This window comes from Entelurus aequoreus, linkage group LG23 (assembly GCF_033978785.1).
Source record: "Entelurus aequoreus isolate RoL-2023_Sb linkage group LG23, RoL_Eaeq_v1.1, whole genome shotgun sequence".
In the NCBI taxonomy this organism is placed as follows: domain Eukaryota; kingdom Metazoa; phylum Chordata; class Actinopteri; order Syngnathiformes; family Syngnathidae; genus Entelurus; species Entelurus aequoreus.
This window is the reverse complement of record NC_084753.1, coordinates 34,337,723-34,356,067: the sequence shown is the minus strand read 5'-3', so window position 1 is coordinate 34,356,067 and position 18,345 is coordinate 34,337,723. Positions and strand designations below refer to the sequence as shown.

The window sequence follows — 18,345 nt, the reverse complement described above, 5'->3', positions numbered from 1 at the left end:
ACTTGTTGATGTTGTCATTACTGCCACAAGTGGTGGAAAAGTGTATTACAGCTAAGTACTGCCGCGGCCCATACGGACCACATTGCTATATTCTGTCCGTAGGGTTCAGAAACACTGCTCTAAAGCACCAAAACATGTTATTGCTATCAAGACAGCGGCAGATCAAATTTGTAAGAAATAAGCGCATCCTGCACACGGTCGAGGGGATAAAAAAGTCATGGAGGCCTGCTTACTTGGTGGTGGTCAGCGAGTGCCTCGTCGGCCACATTTAGAACCCCCAGTGAGCTGGCTCGCTTCAAGCTGCACACCGTGTGGCGCCATGCGGGGGATGGGGGGGAGGTGATGTCAATGAAGGGTCAGAGGTGAGGGGGTGGCGTGAGGGTAGAACATGAGCGTTGGTTAATAACATCAATGGTGGACCAAACAGTTAGTTGTAATGTCAGTAGAACTATTCCAAATGACAAGACTACAAATCTATCAATGACAGGTGAAGATGAGGAGGAAACTGTGCTGCCTAGATGATGAAGTGCCAGGGACACGCAGGAAGCAGGAAGTGAAACCAGAGAAATCGCACCACACACGCACACCGACAGTGAGACATGCTCCTCAAATGACATTTATTCGTCTGAAACACAAAAATAAACAGCCATGCACTTTCAAAATAAAATGCACAAAGGCAGCCAGGACGTGAAAAAACCAAAGGCCACACAGTAGAGTCCAGGGAGGAACGTTCATATATGAAGTCTGTGAAGTCATAAAATAACCCCAGGAAGGTGCAATAAATAGATATTAGTGGACATAAGGAGGCTTTTAACACTAGAACTCCCAGACGGTAGTTGAAATTTACCACTCAACGACCGACATTTAACCACTTTTCTTTTGTAAATGCAGCCATTACATGGGAAAGTGGTGGACCACTCAACTTTTTTTTCCAGAATATTCCTCAACATAATGTATGAAAACTTTCTCATAATATTGTAACTTTTTTATTAAAAAAATATTTTTCTCACAGTATATTTTTGCCTTTGATTCTGTAAAATTGCGTACTTTTTTCCTCAAAAAATAGAAACTTTTCTTAAAATATCTCTGTCAGAAAAATTGTATGTAAATTATCAGTTCCCAGTGAACAGACAAGAGGCTGTCTTTGTTGTACCAAGCCAAAGGCTTGTAAAATTCCATTGTGTACCATGGGAAGAGACGGGAGGGGTTATCTATTTTGATCCAAGACCTGCCCAAGCTCGATCCAGGACCAGTTATTTTGTGTTAATGTGACCGAAAACAATGGCTGTTTACATACCCCCCATTTCTTTAGAAACAAATGTTGTTATGTAAACAGGGAAAGTCCAAATAAAAAGAGGTGGCGTACAATCTTTCGCCAGAACGGGCTGGAGATCTTTGTCAGAAAAATTGTATGTAAATTATCAAAAAAAATTCCATTCTCTGGGTTCCCAGTGAACAGACAAGAGGCTGTCTTTGTTGCACCAAGTCAAAGGCTTGTAAAATTCCATTGTGTACAATGGGAAGAGACGGGAGGGGTTATCTATTTTGATCCAAGACCTGCCCAAGCTCGATCCAGGACCAGTCCAAGCCAGAGGCATCTTTTTATTTTGTGTTAATGTGACCGAAAACAAGGGCTGTTTACATACCCCCCATTCCTTTAGAAACAGTTGTTGTTATGTAAACAGGGAAAGTCCAAATAAAAATAGTTTGCGTACAATCTTTCGCCAGAGCGTGCTGGAGACTGTACAAGAGTACAGCTCAGACGTTTCTCCTCATATAGAGCCACATTTAATTCTGTTTAATTCCTTGCTTCTTGTCTCGTTTAATAGATGTAATCAGTGTTTGAACCTGACAATCAAATTTTTTTCTCAGGTGGGTATTTATTTTCCACCGAGGACAAGGTGTAGCTCCACAGCGCCACCAGACCACCACCCTCGTTACTCACTCGGATCGTGGCATCGTCCTCATCACAGCCAACCTCAGATACCAGTCTAGCTGACGGGCTTCTTGGTTCCAACTTTAAGGCTCCCTGGATAGCCCCTTTCAGGGCCACCATGAATTGATTTACGTGGACCCCGACTTAAACAAGTTGAAAAACTTATTCGGGTGTTACCATTTAGTGGTCAATTGTACGGAATATGTACTGAACTGTGCAATCTACTAATAAAAGTTTCAATCAATCAATCAAAACCAGATGACTGATCTGTCACAGTCCACTCCCATTTCTTGGGCTTTCCTGACCCACTTGGGGCTCCGTCATCGTCTGGTTTTCTCAGCTTTGCATACAATGGCCGTGCATACCTCTGGTAGCCAGGAACATGGTCTCTCACATAGTTACACAGACCTAGCGCTTTCTGGAGAGCGTTGATAGAAGTTGGTGCTTCTCGCTGCTCAACTTTGGCTCTATATTCCTGAAAGCCCCAGGTCATCTGCTACATGAAATCCCAAATAGCTCACTTGCTTCCTTGCGAACTGGCATTTCTTGAGATTCATCTTAAGTCCTGCAGCGGTTAATCTTACAAGCACTTTATCAAGACTGTCTAGGTGTTCTTCTTCAGTGCCGTCTGCGATGAACACATCTTCAATGTAGATGGTCGCTCCTAGACCATCCAAAATGTCCCTTACTGCTGACTAGAAAACATTCGGAGAGTTTTTATAACCCTGGGGAAGCCTTTCCCACACATAAGCTTTTCCTTTATGTGTGAACGCCGTCTTGGCGTGCGATGTTCTGGACAGCCTGATTGAAAAGAATTCATTAGCCAGGTCAATGCATGATTTGAAGGTTTTCAGCCGCAGAGTCTTCAACGCCCGCTGCGGGTTAATCAGGCTGGTCTTTTTAGCGATGGTTCTTCAGTTGAGGGCTTTGAAAATGATAACCGGCCTCCGACCGCCTCCTGTCGCTTCAGGTTTTTTAACTGCCTGTATCGGGCCGTTGGTCTGGGGGTTTGGTTCTTCTCTTATTACTCCGAGCACCTTTAATTCCTGGACGATTAAATCCTTTTCTTGCACTGTTTCAGGGTTAAGGGGATACTGTCTTACGACTGGATGCATTCCCCCTTCTATGGTGTGGACATATTTTGTTCCCAAATCACCACAGTCATTTCTGAACCTTGCAACACTGGCAGTAGATATAATTTTCCTCCGTCTCTCTTTTCCTGACAAGGACACGTCGCTCTCGGCTAACATCTTTTCTGTCACGGCTGGAATATCCACCGCCTTGTACCAGGTTCCTCCCACTGGTGCTGCTGGCAGTCTACACAGCCGTGCCTGCAGTCGTCAGCCGCTTCTCCCATTGAACGCTCTCGTTTTCTTTATGACGTAAATTCTCAAGATCTACTACAGTTATCAGATCATTAGGGCCCAGGATCCCTATGATCCCCTTCCAGACTCCATAGGTGCATACTTGCCAACCTTGAGACCTCCGAATTCGGGAGATTAAATTCGGGAGATTATTTTATTATATATCGATTGGCCTAAATTAAAAGAAATACTTGAATTTCAGTGTTCATTTATTTACACATATATACACACATAACACTCCTCTACTCATTGTATTTGAAAGTGCAATGCTTTGCAGCCAGTAGCACAGCCTTTGAAGGAGCATAGGTATGGGCAGCATCTGTGAAATTTAATTTGCAGGAGAGGAGTGAGTCTAGGGTTGAATTGTCCATCCTCGTTCTAATCTCTGTCAATAGTCGCCGCCATGACTGTCTCTTCTTCGTTCTTCTGCTTCGTCTCCTTCTTGTTGTGCGCGCAGTTGTGCACTCTCCAAAAGCCGTAGATGTTATGACGTGACTGGGCCGGCACGTTGTTTATATGGGGGAAAAAAAGCCCCTGTATCCACTAGGTAGGGGACTCCATCTATGTTTGTGTCAATTTTGTCCTCCTCCCTGTACACATGTTCCAGGGTGACCCAAGCTTGTGCGGCCATCAATTCTACAACCCTCCGTTGGCAAACTTCCTTGCTTCACGGAGGGCACTTTTCCGTTCAGGTGTCAACTTGTTGTGTTCCTCAAGCAGCAGGTAATCCCCTTTCTTCTGTGGCGCTTTCGCTCGCTCTGATGGTGGCTGGTCTTGTTCCCTCTGGCGGACAATTCGAGGGCCGCTGGTGCTGCTCCTTTCGAGCTGGTCCCTTCTGCTGGTTGTAGTTGCGGTCCCTCCTGGTCCCTGCCGGCGCTGTAGCCCTCAGTGTCGCTGGTGGCTCCGTTTCTGCTCCATGTGACACCGCCTTTCGCAGGGCACCTTCAACTCGCTTCTTTTCCTGGTACTGCTTTATGTCCCAGTTCCGTACAGCTTCGTTCATCTGCTCCGGCGTGGTGGTACTCGGATCCATCGTCACAAAGTCCATTTGATCCCTCAACCCCCCGGTTAATCCCCAGAGAGTTTTCCCCCATTGGGCCAGAGGTATCGACTTCCTCAGACTGTACCAGACTTGCTTCAGCGGCTGCCCCTTTTCAAGCTGTTTTCGAGCCAACTCCAGCTTGGAGTCCACATCGTCCGCCCCTTCTATCACCATCTGCCGATAGTGCTCATCTGCTGTCGCCTCTGCACTCAGGACCTGCCCTGTGGTGTTTATCAACCACAGCCGCTGCGCCTCATCATTGCTCGTTGCATTCTTGACTAGCGACCAGCTGCTCTTCAGATATTCCTGCATGTCTTGCTCCTTCTCTCTGGCCGGCACCAAGTGTTTCACCTTCTTAAGTTCAGTATATTCCATTGATGCATCTGGCATGGAAACACTCCGCCCCAGAGCTGGACGAGTGGGTGGAGGGAGACTGTGCTGTTGTGGTGGATCCGCTTCTTTCTCCTCCTCGCTGGCCGATATCTCCGGCCACTTCACCTCCAGCTCTTTAGCCTCCTTGTAGGCCGCCGCCTTCAGCCGTCAGAGCATCACATCATGAGTGATGGCCAGAAAGGATGTTCTGAAGTTGCTTGTCAGATCTTTCGCCGCCCAGAGGGAGCCATAAAAGGGGGCTATCAGAAAATTAGCCCACTCACCTTGGCTCGCTCTAACTTTTAGAGCAGGCCTTGGCAATTATTTTGACTCGGGGGCCACATTTAGAGAAAAAAATGTGTCTGGGGGCCGGTATATCTACTTTTAGGGACACTAATACAAAACTTCACAATAATGTCTGTTTGAATGCTAAAAACGTAATGACAGAATGCCGTAAAAAACGTAATAGAATTTTTAATTTTTCTATGAACGATAAAACATTGAATATTGACAAAATATGAATGTCACACCCCTTTTCGATCAACATATTTTACAATCAAGTGAAACGCAACAAAAATGCAACAAACAGTGAAATATGAACGCGAAGGGTACACAATAAACCCACCTACAATATGATATACCGTATTTCCTTGAATTGGCGCCGGGAATATGGTATTCGCATGCCTAGAATTACAGCCGGGTCAAACTCGTTTCGCAAAATAATTAGCGCATGCTTGGCACTTCCGCCGGGTCAAACATGAGTCATTAAATGACTCCCGCCTCCTGGTGGTAGAGGGCGCTAGTGATCCTTCTTGCGACTGCTGGTACTGCAGAAGACCTGTGCTGCAGAAGAAGACAACAGCAGCAATAGTGCGCAGCCATTTATTTTACCATGGAGGATTACATATCTAAAATAAAACAGTTTTCTAAACTGGACTTTCAATCGAAGCAGGAGGTAATACTTAAAAGGAAGATCTCCAAAAGGAAGATCTCCATCGAGACAGAGAGACTTTTAAAACTGAAGGAAGACTTCTATATCGATGCTTTTCTTCAAAAGGAGCTGGCATGGACTCATTTATACCTAAAGGTAAGACCATAATAACGTTTTTTTTATTAAATGTGCTTTTCATGATAAGGTAAGCGCCGGAGTGAGAAGAGGTTTTAAAATAATTACCGCATGCATGGCAATCTCGCCTGCTTTTGGTAAACGCAGGGGTGAGAAGAGGTTTTAAATTAATTACCGCCCCTGCGGCTATTCAAGGAAATACGGTATCACTAAGCTTTAGAGCTTTGTTGTGAAAAGCTCCTTCCACCTCTGTGGAAACGCTTCCCGTCCACACTGCTTGGTGCCTCGTCTGAACTGCTGTGACGTAGATTACCATAACTAATTAGATGACCATAGTAACTAATTAGATTACCATAGTAACTGGTATATCATCAATAAGCGCAGATTCCAAGCATTGAAATACTTAGTATAGTTCAAGACTTACGGTCATTAGAAAACATCACTGCACATCATAATGGCAGCTACACTTTGTATCTTAAAGATCTAAAAAAATTATTTGGGAATGTCCGGCGGGCCAGACTGAAAAGCTTAACGGGCCGCATGTGGCCCCCGGGCCTTAATTTGCCCAGGTCTGTTTTAGAGTCATGTCTTTGCCCAGATCACTCTTCCAAGCCTCTGGCACATTATGATCCGTTTGCCCTACTTCAGGCATGTAGGTTTGTCTTCCATCTTTTGTCTCTATGGTCCCAAGGCTAAGGTCTCTAGCCATCTTTTCTGAAGTTTTCCCCACCATGGGAACCGTCTTAACTCGCGCTTTTTTTCCTGACCTTAGCTCTCCGGCCTGGGTCAGGTTTTCCGTTAACCGAGGCCAGACTTGTGTCCTCGTCCTCTGCTTCCTCGTCCTCTGCTTCCTCGTCTGAGGTATCCCTCAGTCTTTCTCAGCGGTCTCACCAGCGCCTTTCGCTCCTGGTCTTGCTTCTCGGAGGTGATGATCACGATCTCCTTTACATGTTTCCAGACTGGAGTCATTCCAAGATAGGTGAACACCGCTCCGTTCAGCCCTCTGGTCACCGCCTCCTCTACCACATTCCACGGCAGGTTTCCAGACCTCAACCCATCGAGGCAGACAACGACCCTGTACATTTCCAGCCCGCCGGCGTACCGTATTCCTTCTTCCAGTGCTTCCTCCATTATATACATGTCACACCCCACGGACCCGGCAGAGTCGAGTCCTTTTAACGGCAAATGTATTAATCCATAGTAAGCTGACTCTCCTCCACTCGTCATCTGACCGTCATAACGGCCCCGGCGACCATCGCCTCGTCGCATCTCCGCCCTCTCTTTCTCGTATCCTTTGCCCACAATCGAGACTAACTGTCCCTGAAACCTCTTCAGGTGAGGATTCAGTTGGGAGTCGGTCAAGATCAACAGTCCATGACCATCCAGGTTCCAGGGCTCCCCTACATAACTGTAGACCGTTATGCCAGCTTGACTTTTGAGTATCGTTGCACAGTCAGGTATGGGTCTCAGATCTGGGAGAACCCATGTTCCTTCTTCTGTCTTTACTACATTCTTCTTATTTCTCTCTTTTCTTAAAAAAAAAACACATTTTCACAATATATTCCCATTTAATCCTGAAAAAATGTCAGTTTTTTTTTTGTAAAATTCTAATTTTTCTCAAAATATTCCGACAATTTCTTTTTACACTGACAACTTTTTTCTCACAATACTATTTCTTTTCAGGAAAAAAAATAAAAAATGTTGTAATATATTTTAATTTAATCTTGTAAAATTACATAATTTTGTTATGTATATTTTCCCCCTCAGAATATTCCTAAAAAATATTGTATGACTTTTTCTCACAATATTGCAACTTTTTTTCTAGAAAAAAATACTTTTTTCATAATATATTTGGCTTTAATCTTGTAAAATACATACTTTTGTTTTTTTCTTCAGACTATTCCAAAAATCCTTGTGTGACAACTTTCTGTCACAATATTGCAACTTTCCTCTAAAAACAAATGACTTTTCACAATATATTCGACTTTAACACTCTGTAATGGCATATTTTTTTCCTGTAAAAATGTTACTTTTTTCCTCATAATATTCTGCCATTATTTATTTTTTCCCAATGACAGCTATTTTTCACACAATATTACAAAACACTTTTTTCATAATATATGTATTTGACTTTTATCTTGTAGAATTACATATGTAATAATTTTATTGTATTTACATTCCTAAAAAATCTTGGAGGGCAATGTTTTCTCGCAAGATTTAAACTTTTTCTAAAAATCCTAAAATATTTTGACAATAATTATTTATTATCTTTCTTACAATTTTACTTTACAATTTTTTTCTTTAAAAAATACTTTTTCATTTATTATATTTTAATTTAATCTTGTAAAATTGCATAAATTGGTCTCGTAATTTTTTGCCCCCAGAATATTCCTAACATATCTTGTAGAACAACTTTTTCTCACAATATTGAAAAAAAAAAGATTGTTTTCACAATAATCCTATGATTTTTTTTCTCAATTAATTGGACTTTAATCCTGTAAAATGGCATATTTTTGTCTTGTATAATTGTAACTTTAAAAAAAATATTTTGACAATTATTACTTGTTTCTTCCAATATTACTTTTTTTTTTTTTTTTAAATAGTAAATACTTTTTCATAGTATATTTTAAACTAATCTTGTAAAATTACATACTTTTGTCTTGTAAATTTTTCCCCTCATAGAATATTCCTAAAAAGTATTGTATGACAACTTTCTGTCTGTCACAATATTGCAACTTCTTCTCTAAAAACAAAAATTATTTTTCACAAAATATTCGACTTCAATCCTGTAAAATGGCATATTTTTTTCTTGCAAAAATTTAACTTTTTTCTTCAAAATATTCTACTATTTTTTTTTTTTACAATGAAAGCTATTAACCTCACAACATTCAAAGTGTTTCCCCCCCAAAAAACTAAACTTTTCATAATATATTTGACATTAATCTTATAGAATTACATAATTTCATGCAATAATTTTATTGTATTTCCCCCCCCAGAATATTCAGAAAAATCTTGTAGGACAACTTTTCTCACAAGATTGAAACTTTTTCTATTAAAAAAAAAAAAACTCTTGTCACAAAATATTCGATTATAATCATAAAATATTTTGACAATTATTATTTATTATTTTTCTTACAATTTTACTTTACTATTTTTTTCTTTTAAAAAACTTTTTCAAAGTATATTTTAATTTAATCTTGTAAAATTACATAATTTTGTAATTGTGATTTGTAATTGTGATATGTGATTTTTTTATCCCCAAAATAACAAATCTTGTAGTACTTTTTTCACAATATATTTGACTTTAATCCTGTAAAATGGCATAATTTTTTCTTGTAGAATTGTAATAAAAAAAGTTATTTGACAATTATTACTTGTTAATTTTTTTTAGAAAAAAATAGTAGATACTTTTTCATAGTATATTTGAATTTAATCTTGTAAAATTACATGATTTTGTCTTGTAATTATTTCCCCCAAGTCCAATCTTGTAGGCCACTTTTTTCTCACAATATTGAAACTTTTTCTAAAAAATATATTTGACTTTAATCCAAATACTTTTTTCACACTTAATTGGACTTTAATCCTGTAAAATGGCATACATTTTTCTTGTAAAATTGTAACTTTTTTCTTTAAATATTTTGTGACAATTGTTATTTTTCTTAAAATATTACTTTTTTTTTTTCAGAAAAAATTTGTAAATACTAATTTTCATTTAATCTTATAAAATTACCTAATTTTGTTTTGTAATTTCCCCCCCAGAATATTCCTAACAAATCTTGTAGGAAAACGTTTTCTCAAAATATTGAAACTTTTTCTAAAAAAAAATAAAAAATAAAAATTGTTTTTACAATACATTCGACTTTAATCCTATGACTTTTTTCAAAATTAATTGGACTTAATCCTATAAAATGGCGTAATTTTTTCTTGTAAAATTGTAACTTTAAAAAAAATATTTTGACAATTATTTTTCTTACAATATTACTATTTAAAAAAAAAAAAAAAATGTTATATTTTAATTTAATCTTGTAAAATTTAATAATTTGGTTTTGTAATTTTTTTCCTTCCGAATATTCCGAAAAAATTGTGTGACATCTTTTTCTCACAATATTGCAACTTTTTTCAAAAAGCAGAAGAAAGTGTGCTACGGTGCAAATGAGATGGCAGGGAGCTGAGAAGAAATGGCTCCTACTGTGTGGAACAATTGCCTCATTTACAGAAAAATGGTGACAAGCCGGAGTTAATCAGCCACTTGGCTGCCTTTTGGGAGTTCTAGTGTTAAATGAGTGCAGGTCATTAGCACGGCAGCCGCTGGATAGTCCCATTGCATCAGGAGCAAAATGCTTTGTCAGCATTCTAGTGTCAAAGTAGAGAGCGATACAAAAGGAGAAGAACAGGCCTCCATTGTTTTGTGTGCAAACATCTTCACCAGCAAACCCCTTCTTTTAGTTTTTGGGTGAGTGCGTCAGGCGCCGCCTTCAGGCCCAGTGCGCCGCTTTGCTGCCCCGGGTGTCTCGGGTGGAGGTGGATAGTTACCCTGGGTTTTTGGGCTCGCTTTCTCGAGACGAGCCGCCGCCTTTCAGCTTGCGCACGAGCTTCTCGCTGCTGCGGCGAATGGATGCTCGCAGTTTGCTGAAGGAGCCGCTCCTCTTCAACGCTCCCGAGCCGTCCTGGGGGGGTACACGCCACACCCAAATCATTAGCAACACATTTGTGTACCATACGGACAAAAGTGTTGGGATATGGAAGTGTTACTGAAGCAAAACAAGATCTAAATCCGCGTAATCAGACGTGCGTGTTCTAATTTGTGTGTCTGTGTTTGGATTTGTGTGAGGTTTTTCCTCCTGGGAGGGGTGTAACAGAAAATATTTGAGAAGCACTGTATTACAAACCCCATTTCCATATGAGTTGGGAAATTGTGTTAGGTGTAAATATAAACGGAATACAATGATTTGAACATCCTTTTCAACCCATATTCAGTTGAATGCACTACAAAGACAACATATTTGATGTTCAAACTCAAACTTTATTTATTTTTTGCAAATAATTAACTTAGAATTTCATGGCTGCAATACGTGCCAAAGTAGTTGGGAAAGGGCATGTTCACCACTGTGTTACATCACCTTTTCTTTTAACAACACTCAATAAACGATTGGGAACTGAGAAAACTAATTGTTGAAGCTTTGAAAGTGGAATTCTTTCCCATTCTTGTTTTATGTAGAGCTTCAGTCGTTCAACAGTCCGGGGTCTCCGCTGTCGTATTTTACGCTTCATAATGCGCCACACATTTTCGATGGGAGACAGGTCTGGACTGCAGGCGGGCCAGGAAAGTACCCGCACTCTTTTTTTACGAAGCCACGCTGTTGTAACACCTGCTGAATGTGGCTTGGCATTGTCTTGCTGAAATAAGCAGGGGCGTCCATGAAAAAGACGGCGCTTAGATGGCAGCATATGTTGCTCCAAAACCTGTATGTACCTTTCAGCATTAATGGTGCCTTCACAGATGTGTAAGTTACCCATGTCTTGGGCACTAATACACCCCCATACCATCACAGATGCTGGCTTTTCAACTTTGCGTCGATAACAGTCTGGATGGTTCGCTTCCCCTTTGGTCCGGATGACGCAATGTCGAATATTTCCAAAAACAATTTGAAATGTGGACTCGTCAGACCACAGAACACTTTTCCACTTTGCATGAGTCCATTTTAGATGATCTCGGGCCCAGAGAAGCCGGCGGCGTTTCTGGGTGTTGTTGATAGATGGCTTTCGCTTTGCATAGTAGAGCTTTAACTTGCACTTGCAGATGTAGCGACAAACTGTATTTAGTGACAGTGGTTTTCTGAAGTGTTCCTGAGCCCATGTGGTGATATCCTTTAGAGATTGATGTCGGTTTTTGATACAGTGCCGTCTGAGGGATCGAAGGTCACGGTCATTCAATGCTGGTTTCCCCATGCCGCTTACGTGAAGTGATTTCTCCAGATTCTCTGAACCTTTTGATGATATTATGGACCGTAAATATGAAATCCCTAAATTTCTTACAATAGCTCTTTGAGAAACGTTGTTCTTAAACCGTTTGACTATTGACTATTTGCTCACGCAGTTGTGGACAAAGGGGTGTACCTCGCCCCATCCTTTCTTGTGAAAGACTGAGCATTTTTTGGGAAGCTGTTTTTATACCCAATCATGGCACCCACCTGTTCCCAATTAGCCTGCACACCTGTGGGATGTTCCAAATAAGTGTTTAATGAGCATTCCTCAACTTTATCAGTATTTATTGCCACCTTTCCCAACTTCTTTGTCACGTGTTGCTGGCATCAAATTCTAAAGTTAATGATTATTTGCCAAAAAAAAAAAATGTTTATGAGTTTGAACATCAAATATGTTATATCTTTGTAGCATATTCAACTGAATATGGGTTGAAAATGATTTGCAAATCATTGTATTCCGTTTATATTTACATCTAACACAATTTCCCAACTCATATGGAAACGGGGTTTGTACATGCACACCCAAATATGATCACGCACACACAAATCTGACTACGCATGCACAGATTGTATTGCACGCACACACAACTCTTAATACGGACACATTGTATTACACACACGCACACATTAAATGATTACGTACACAAAGATTGTATTACACGCACACAGAAATAAGATTACACACGACTCTTAGTACAGACACACATTGTATTACACGAACACACATAAGATTACGCACACAGAGACTGTATTACATGCACACACAAATATTATACACACACAACCCAGATACACATCGTATTACACGCACACATAAATATGATTACGCACACACACACACAGCTCTTAGAACAGACACATGTATTGTATCACACACACATACAAATGATTACGCACACAGATTGTATTACACGCACACACAAATATGATTACACTCACAACTCTTAGTACGGAAAGTATTTTTTTCTTCCTCGGGGAAGAATATTTGAGAAGCAATGCACACCCAAATATGATCACCCGCACACAAATCTGACTACGCATGCACAGATTGTATTGCACGCACACACACAAATATGATTACACACACAAAACTGTTGCGGAAAAAGACAGCCAATCGAGGTTTCCTGCTTTACACAAATCCAAATACGGACACATGTGTATTTGTATTTTTTTACACATACACATCAAACTACGGAGGGACCCGCAGACAAATCATAATACAGACAGACAACTTAAAACACCTCTGATTACACACACATTGAGATACAGACACACACATCAGTACACAGACAGGTGAATTGGATTACAGACACACACAGATGGAGATACAAGTTTGCAAATAATTTTGCGACAACAATACTTCCATACTTGGCTCTGAACGAATGAATGCAAGGTCGGACTTAACACTTTGGCGAAGACCCTGTTCTGTTCCCCGCACACAAAACAATGTCTATAAAAGGTATGATTGGGGGAGTTTATAGGTACGCCGCAGAAGAAGACGACTAAGGATGGAGTTGGTGCCACCTTGTTAACATCCTACCTCCGCTGCAGATTGGTACGCAATAAATGTGGAAGCCTGTTTCTCGCATTTACTCTGTAATCAAATACAAGCGGTCACGAAATACGAAGTATTCGCCGTGGGCGTGGCCATCTATACGTGCAGGGCGCCACTATGAGGACCCGCCTGGAGATACTCTTGTGGAACCTCAAATAAACAAAACCCGACGTAAATAGGAAAATAGAGCAGGATTGTAGTGAGAAAATAGAAAATGTTGATAGTAATAAATAATATTAATAGACAATGTCCCCCCCCCCAAGCTGATAGATACAAATAACTTTCTGCTTCTCAAAACCAATATAGATAATTTCATATGTGATATTTCCTTTCATTTTGATTACCGTATTTTCCGGACGGATTATAAAGCGCACTATTAATGGTCTATTTTTTATCTTTTTTCATATATTAGGCGCACCAGATTATAGGGCGCATTAAAGGAGTCATATTGTTATTAGAGATGTCGATAAATGCTTTAAAATGTGATATCGGAAATTATCGGTATCGGTTTCAAAAAGTACAATTAATTACTTTTTAAAACGCCGTTGTACGGAGCGATACATATCCGGTAAAACACGGGTATAAACCCAGTCAGCAGCCCCTCGCCTCTCCCCTCTCCCACACACAACACAGGAGTTGACGACTGCAGCATGAGAGGTTTACTGGCGACACTTGATGACCTCACCAAACCGCCATGAGCGGAGCATACCAACAGCAAGAGTGTGTTGTTGCCGGTGCTGTAGCCGTGGCTAACAAGCGAGCTCGCTCGGCGACTGACTAACGACACCATGTCTGATTATTTTAAAGTGTGTCTGACGGATAAAAAACTGGCAATTTGCAATGACTGCAAAAAGTTGGTTATGCGAGGAGGAACCAAGACGTCTTCCTTTAATACGAGCAATTTGATCTCCCACCTCTTCAAGAATCCTAAGAAGATACACGATGAATACAAGCGGAAGATGGATGAAAAGCAAACACCGAAAAAAAGTAGTACCACATAGTTGTCACTTAAAGGCCTACTGAAATGATTTTTTTAAATTTAAACGGGGATAGCAGATCTATTCTATGTGTCACACTTGATCATTTTGCGATATTGCCATATTTTTGCTGAAAGGATTTAGTAGAGAACGACGACGATAAAGATCGCCACTTTTGGTATCTGACAAAAAAAAGCCTTGCCCCTACCGGAAGTAGTGTGACGTAGTCAGTTGAACATTTCCGCAAAGTTCCCTATTGTTTAGTGATGGCAGCCAGAAGTGAGAGCGATTCGGACCGAGAAAGCGACGATTTCCCCATTAATTTGAGCGAGGATGAAAGATTTGTGGATGAGGAAAATGCAAGTGAAGGACTAGTGGGGAGTGGAAGCGATTCAGATAGGGAAGATGCTGTGAGAGGCGGGTGGGACATGATATTCAGCTGGGAATGACTACAACAGTAAATAAACACAAGACATATATATACTCTATTAGCCACAACACAACCAGGCTTATATTTAATATGCCACAAATTAATCTCGCATAACAAACACCTAGGTGTTTGTTATGCTAGCTCCTAGCTCCCGTCCATATAACCCGCCAATACAATTCAAACACCTGCACAAAACACACAATCACTCAGCCCAAAGGACCGTTCACCTAACCCAAGGTTCATAAAGCTTATATATTAACCCAAAGTTACGTACGTGACATGCACGTACGGGCAAGCGATCAAATGTTTGGAAGCGCAGCTGCGTACTCACGGTAGCACGTCTGCGTCTGTGTATCCAAATCAAAGTAATCCTGGTAAGAGTCTGTGTTGTCCCAGTTCTCTACAGGCGTCTGTGTATCGAAGTCAAAGTCCTCCAGATAAGAGTCTCTGTTGTCAGAGTTCTTCGATCTTGACTGCATCTTTCGGGAATGTAAACAATGAAACACCGACTGTGTTGTGTTGCTTACTTCCCTCGCAAAATACTCCGCTTCGCACCGACAACTTTCTTCTTTGCTTGCTCAGCTTCTTTCTCCATAATGCAATGAACAAATTGGAACAGATTCACCAACACAGATGTCCAGAATACTGTGGAATTATGAAATGAAAACAGAGCTATTTTGTATTAGCTTCAATGGGCTACCGATTCTCCTGTTACACTGGCTACGTCACGCGCATACGTCATCATCCAAAGGAGTTTTCAACCGGAAGTTTAGCGGGAAATTTAAAATTGCACTTTATAAGTTAACCCGGCCGTATTGGCATGTGTTGCAATGTTAAGATTTCATCATTGATATATAAACTATCAGACTGCGTGGTCGGTAGTAGTGGCTTTCAGTAGGCCTTTAAAGATTCCGCCGAGAAAAAACAGAAATACAACATAGCGCACACTTTGCAGTTTGCAGTGAACGGAGCTGCCCTGTCTCAACGCAGGATTTCAGAAGTTCTGGCTGACTGGTAGGCCACTTCAAGCACTCACCACTAGCTTGCAGCACATTTGTGTTACTCATACAAATACGTTAGAGCAGCGCAGATTGAGCCCAGTTGATAATTTCCTGTTATACAGTATGCCAGGCAGACTTGCACTAAATGAGGACTATGTTATTGTTTACTTTATTACTCTAGTATACTCTGGACTGAAGCTGTGTGCCTTCTTTGTTTTTGTAGCTGTTGTTTTGAGGCATTTTTAAAATAAATAAAGAATAATGCACTTTCTTAGACTTAGACATTGTGAAAGTCAAAGTACAGTATTTCCCATAGTTGTAGTGGGTATCAGGATTATCTCAGGGAGAGCATGTCCCAAATTCCAAGCTGCTGTTTTAAGGCATGTTAAAAAAATAAATGCACTTTGTGACTTCAATAATAAATATGGCAGTGCCACATTGGCACTTTTTTTCCATAATTTGAGTTGAAGTTGTTCTCTTATTTTGGAAAACCTTGTTACATTGTTTAATGCATGCAGCGGGGCATCACAAAAAAATTAGGCATAATAATGTGTTAATTCCACGACTGTATATATTGGTATCGGTTGATATCGGAATCGGTAATTAACAGTTGGACAATATCGGAATATCGGATATCGGCAAAAAAGCCATTATCGGATATCTCTAATTATTATAATTTCTTTCTACATGTAAAAGACTTCCTTGTGGTCTACATCAGTGGTCCCCAACCTTTTTGTAGCTGAGGACCGGTCAACGCTTGAGGGGGGGGGGGGGGGGGTGTTTAGGAGGGGGAGAAGAAATACAATCATGTGTGCTTACGGACTGTATCCCCGCAGACTGTATTGATCTATATTGATATATAATGTATATATTGTGTTTTTTATGTTGATTTAATTAAAAAAAAAAAAAAAAAAGTATTTATTTTATTTTTTTTAATTTCTTGCGCGGCCCGGTACCAATCGGCCCGGTGGTTGGGGACCACTGGTCTACATAACATGTAATGGTGGTTTTTTTGGTCAAAATGTTGCATAGATGATGTTTTACAGATCATCTTCAAGCCGCTTTCTGACAGTCGCTTCCGGATGCGCCGATTGTGGGCGGTCTTATTTACGTGGCTCACCTTCGACAGCGTCTTCTCCCCGTCATCTTTGTTGTAGCGGTGTAGCGTGCAAGGACGGCAGTTGAAGTGTCAAAAGATGGAGCTAACTGTTTTAATGACATTCAGACTTTACTTCAATCAATAACGGAGCAGCATCTCCTCATCCTGAAACAACAACACCGGAAATGTGTCCCGTGAAAAAACGTCCGACCGGAACTCTAATAACTAAAGTTCCTTGGGTGAATAATGCCAACTCACTACACCGGTATGTTTTAGTGCTTTCATGGTGAGTTTACTGACAGATAGAAGTAGGAACTTTGCACAACTTTATATTAGAAATGGCAACAGCGGAGGATGAATGTCCCATAACAAGAAGATAGAGGAAAAAGAAGAAGCTTATCGACTACGGTGTTGGCACGGACTACAAAGGCGGACACGCGCAATTTTTCAGGATTTATGCAGATCCCAAATACACATCAGCAGGTACCAGAAAGTCAGAAAAGTTTCTTTTGCATAATATTGCGAAACAAAACGCCAGATAACATGTCTTACCTTATACACACACCATCATATTACTCGTATGTTTAATTGGCCGACAATCCTTCATGCGGCGTGGCTTCATAGCTTACCAAAGTCGTACTAAAACATTTTGATAGATTTTTGAGCGCCGTGTGTAATGTTCTATATTTTCAATGGAATATATAAAATGTTGTTGGTGTTTACTTGACACCCATCGTAGTGCAGCCTACACGTATCTCTTATGTTTGACTGCCATCTACTAGCTTCGAGGTCGGTAGGCTCAACCAAAATGATTCCTTACATTAGGTGCACCGGGTTATAAGGCGCAATGTCAAGTTTTGAGAGAAAAAAATTATTTTAAGTGCGCCTTATAGTCCGGAAAATACAGTAAAGTGTTTTTGCACACCTTTCTTTGCGGTAGGGTCTTTAGTAGCAGAAGTCTCCGTTGGCTTTCAAAACCCTGTCGCAGCTATGCTGGGGTTTCAGGTGGCTGATGTGTTGAAGCACAATGTCCCCCCCAGAGGTGGGTAGTAACGCGCTACATTTACGCCGTTACATCTACTTGAGTAACTTTTGGGATAAATTGTACTTCTAAGAGTAGTTTTAATGCAACATACTTTTAATTGAGTATATTTATAGAGAAGAAACGCTACTTTTACTCCACTCCATTTATCTACATTCAGCTCGCTACTGATTTTTATCGATCTGTTAATGCACGCTTTGTTTGTTTTGGTTTGTCAAACAGACCTTCAAAGTAGGATCTATCGCATGCCTGTTTCACCAATCAAATGCAGTCACTGGTGACGTCTGACTCCGTTTCACCAATCAAACGGAGCCAGGCAGTCACATGATTAACAAGCTTAAGCTTACATGAACTCAACATCAAATTTGCGGAAGCACATCGCGGTAAGTAACCTTAGTAGATATTTTGGCTGTCACCGTAGGCTGATGTTAGCTTCCCTGCTATGAATCACTGTCAAATGTACATCGTGTGGGGACA

The 18,345-nt window shown here is 40.6% G+C and overlaps 1 protein-coding gene across 2 annotated transcripts in view; it reads right to left on the bottom strand.

The window, feature by feature from the left end:
- The window catches only part of klc1a (kinesin light chain 1a), a 51,333-nt gene that overhangs the window by 3,401 nt on the left and 29,587 nt on the right, over positions 1-18,345 (bottom strand). For both annotated transcript variants that reach the window (XM_062034024.1, XM_062034025.1), the window contains exons 13-14: positions 10,314-10,447; positions 234-300 (exon numbers count right to left, since the gene is read on the bottom strand). In XM_062034024.1, the coding sequence (XP_061890008.1) occupies positions 234-300; positions 10,314-10,447 (201 nt within the window). The remainder of the gene's footprint in view (positions 1-233; positions 301-10,313; positions 10,448-18,345) is intronic.